Source organism: Lolium perenne, chromosome 7 (assembly GCF_019359855.2).
Source record: "Lolium perenne isolate Kyuss_39 chromosome 7, Kyuss_2.0, whole genome shotgun sequence".
Taxonomy (NCBI): domain Eukaryota; kingdom Viridiplantae; phylum Streptophyta; class Magnoliopsida; order Poales; family Poaceae; genus Lolium; species Lolium perenne.
This window is the reverse complement of record NC_067250.2, coordinates 287,949,901-287,953,002: the sequence shown is the minus strand read 5'-3', so window position 1 is coordinate 287,953,002 and position 3,102 is coordinate 287,949,901. Positions and strand designations below refer to the sequence as shown.

Genomic DNA, 3,102 nt, shown 5'->3' with positions numbered 1-3,102 from the left:
CCAAAAAGCGGTATGGCGTGCAAGGAAAAATAAAATTAAGAAGCTAAAAGATGATGAGGGCTGCTGGCAGTCCACGCCCTCGGATATGGAGAGAATGGCCACGTCATACTTTAAAGAGCTCTTCACACGAGATCCTTCTTTAAACTCTGATGCTTTGGTGAACTTGTTTCAGGAGAAAGTAACACCGGAAATGAATGAGGCTTTGTGCAAGGATTTCACTGACGAAGAGATAGGCGATGCACTCTTCCAGATTGGCCCCTTAAAAGCACCGGGAGTGGATGGTTTCCCGGCAAGATTCTACCAACGCAATTGGGCCACTCTAAGGGCTGAGGTTACTAATGCGGTAAAAGTGTTCTTTGTGACAGGAAGAATGCCGGAAGGAGTGAATGACACAGCCATAGTCCTGATTCCTAAGAATGATCAACCGGAAACTCTGAAGGATTTCAGACCGATTAGTCTGTGTACGGTCCTATACAAAGTTCTAGCCAAATGTATGGTCAACAGGCTACGACCAATTTTGGGTGAGCTCATATCCATTAACCAAAGTGCCTTTGTACCAGGCAGATTAATTACGGATAATGCATTAGTGGCCTTCGAGTGTTTACACTTTATGGAGCAGAATACCAACACTGAAAATCAGTTTTGTGCGTACAAATTGGATCTGTCAAAGGCTTATGATAGGGTGGATTGGGAATTCCTACGGAAAACGCTGCAGAGAATGGGTTTTGCACACCGGTGGGTCGACTGGATAATGTCATGTGTGACCACGGTGAGATACATGGTAAAATTTAATGGCACCATTCTTGATTCGTTTTCGCCTTCCCGGGGCCTCCGGCAAGGTGATCCCTTGTCACCCTTTCTCTTCCTTTTTGTAGCAGATGGTTTGTCCGCACTACTGAATAGAGAAGTGAGCAATCAGGACATTGTACCTATACGTATCTGTCGAAGGGCCCCTGGAGTGTCACACTTATTGTTCGCAGATGATAGCTTGTTATTTTTCAAAGCAACAGCGGCACAGGCGACTAGAGTCAAGCTGGTCTTGGACACTTATGCGGTGAGTACAGGCCAACTGATCAACCCAAGTAAATGCTCTATTATGTTTGGGAGCTCATGTCCACAGATGCCTCGGGAAGAAATTAAGCAAATCTTGCAAGTTACCGTGGAAGCCTTTGAGACAAAGTACCTAGGTTTGCCTACTCCGGAGGGTAGAATAAATAAGGAGAAGCTCCAAAGTATACAAGCAAAGCTAGGCAAACGTCTCACTGTATATGAGGATAACTTCATGACCCAAGCAGCAAAAGAAGTCTTGATAAAATCAGTTGCCCAAGCGCTGCCAGTATACCTAATGGGAGTCTTCAAGCTGCCTTTTGGCCTCTGCGATGAACTCACCAAGATGATTAGAGATTTCTGGTGGGGAACGGAGAAAGGGCAACGCAAAGCACATTGGATTGCCTGGGACAAATTGTTACGATCCAAAGATCAAGGCGGGCTTGGATTTAAGGATTTACGCTTGTTCAATCAGGCGTTATTGGCCAGGCAGGCATGGAGGCTAATACAGTACCCAGACTCCCTGTGTGCGCAACTTTTGAAGGCTAAATACTATCCAAATGGAAGCTTAATTGACACTGTGTTCACAGGTAATGCCTCGTCAACATGGCAAGCGATTGAGTATGGATTGGAATTACTGAAGAAAGGTATCATTTGGCGAGTGGGAAACGGAGTGATGATTCGAGCATGGCGCGACCCCTGGATACCAAGAGGGAATCACAAGACAGGGGCACCTCGGCGATGTTGTCGATACCGATGGGTATCTAACTTCATACAGCCAGATGGCACCTGGGACACACAGCGTGTGCAACACTTCTTTTTGGCTGATGATGCTGCAGAGATACTGAAGATTAAGCCATCCACTCGTAATGATGCCGATTTCCTAGCCTGGAGCTTGGAGAAGCAAGGTATCTTCACGGTGCGCAGCGCTTACCGCCTGGCTTTCCAAGAGCAAATGCACGAGCGCGGACTGGAAGCCACAAGCATACGGCCACATGGGGAGAGACCAATTTGGAGGCTAATATGGAAGTGCCCTGTACCCCCAAGAGTGCAGAACTTAGCATGGAAGATTGGGAGCAACTCGCTTGCCACTCAAGCCAACAAAAACCGCAGGGGCATCAGAACTCCAGCAACCTGCCTCATCTGTGGCCAGGAGAACGAAGACACTTACCATGTGTTTATTAGATGCCCACATGCCCGCCATCTATGGCAGGCTATGAGAGAGGTATGGGATTTACCCCCTAATTCTGCAATTAACAACACTGGGACAGAATGGCTGCTGAATCTCATTCAGGGTTTAACTGAAGAACAACGAGCGAAGACACTTATGCTGCTTTGGCGGATTTGGTATGTGCATAATGAAATTACTCACCAGAAGCCTGCACCAACAGTCGAAGGTTCCAGGCGGTTCCTGATGAGCTACCTAGAGTCACTACTAATCATCAAGCAACACCCTGAGAAGGATTTGGAGAAAGGGAAGATTGTCGTCTCCCATGATACAGGGTTCAGGCGAGACAAGAAGGACACTGAATGCTGCAAAACAACTCGGAGGAAATGGGAACCACCCATGCAGGGTGAAGTGAAATTGAGCGTAGATGGCTCATGGTCCTCGCAAGGAACGGCTGGTGCTGGCATGGTGGTCAGGGATCACAAAGGTGAGGTTCTGGTGGCATCTTGCAGGCAACTTCTTGAGTGCCAGGATGCTACTGAAGCGGAACTCACAGCGGTGGAGGAAGGCATGAAGCTGGCCTTAATCTGGACGAGCCTGCCGATCATCGTCGAAACCGACTGTGCTTTGGCGTTGGAGTTAATAAATGGCAGTACACCGAATATTTCTGTGTATGCCTTCCAAGTCTCAAGGATTAGAGATCTAGTTAGGGAAAGAGAGTGCAAGTGTGTGAAAATAGACAGGACAGTAAATCGTGTTAGTCATGATCTAGCGCACGTAGGTAGAGTACAGGCAAAAACACAAGTTTGGCTTAGGCAATCCCCTCCTGAGGTTGCTGCAGCTGTAGCCTTTGATTGTATTTCTATCCCCAGTTAATAAAGCTTTCT

General features: G+C 47.4%; 1 protein-coding gene across 1 annotated transcript; it reads left to right on the top strand.

The window, feature by feature from the left end:
- The first annotated feature begins 1,701 nt into the window (after positions 1–1,701).
- Positions 1,702–3,102, top strand: LOC127317145 (uncharacterized). The gene is made up of 2 exons (XM_051347665.2): positions 1,702–2,272; positions 2,342–3,102. Exons 1-2 carry the CDS (start codon positions 1,724–1,726, stop codon positions 3,089–3,091), a joined length of 1,299 nt encoding a protein of 432 aa, XP_051203625.1. The 5' UTR covers positions 1,702–1,723; the 3' UTR covers positions 3,092–3,102.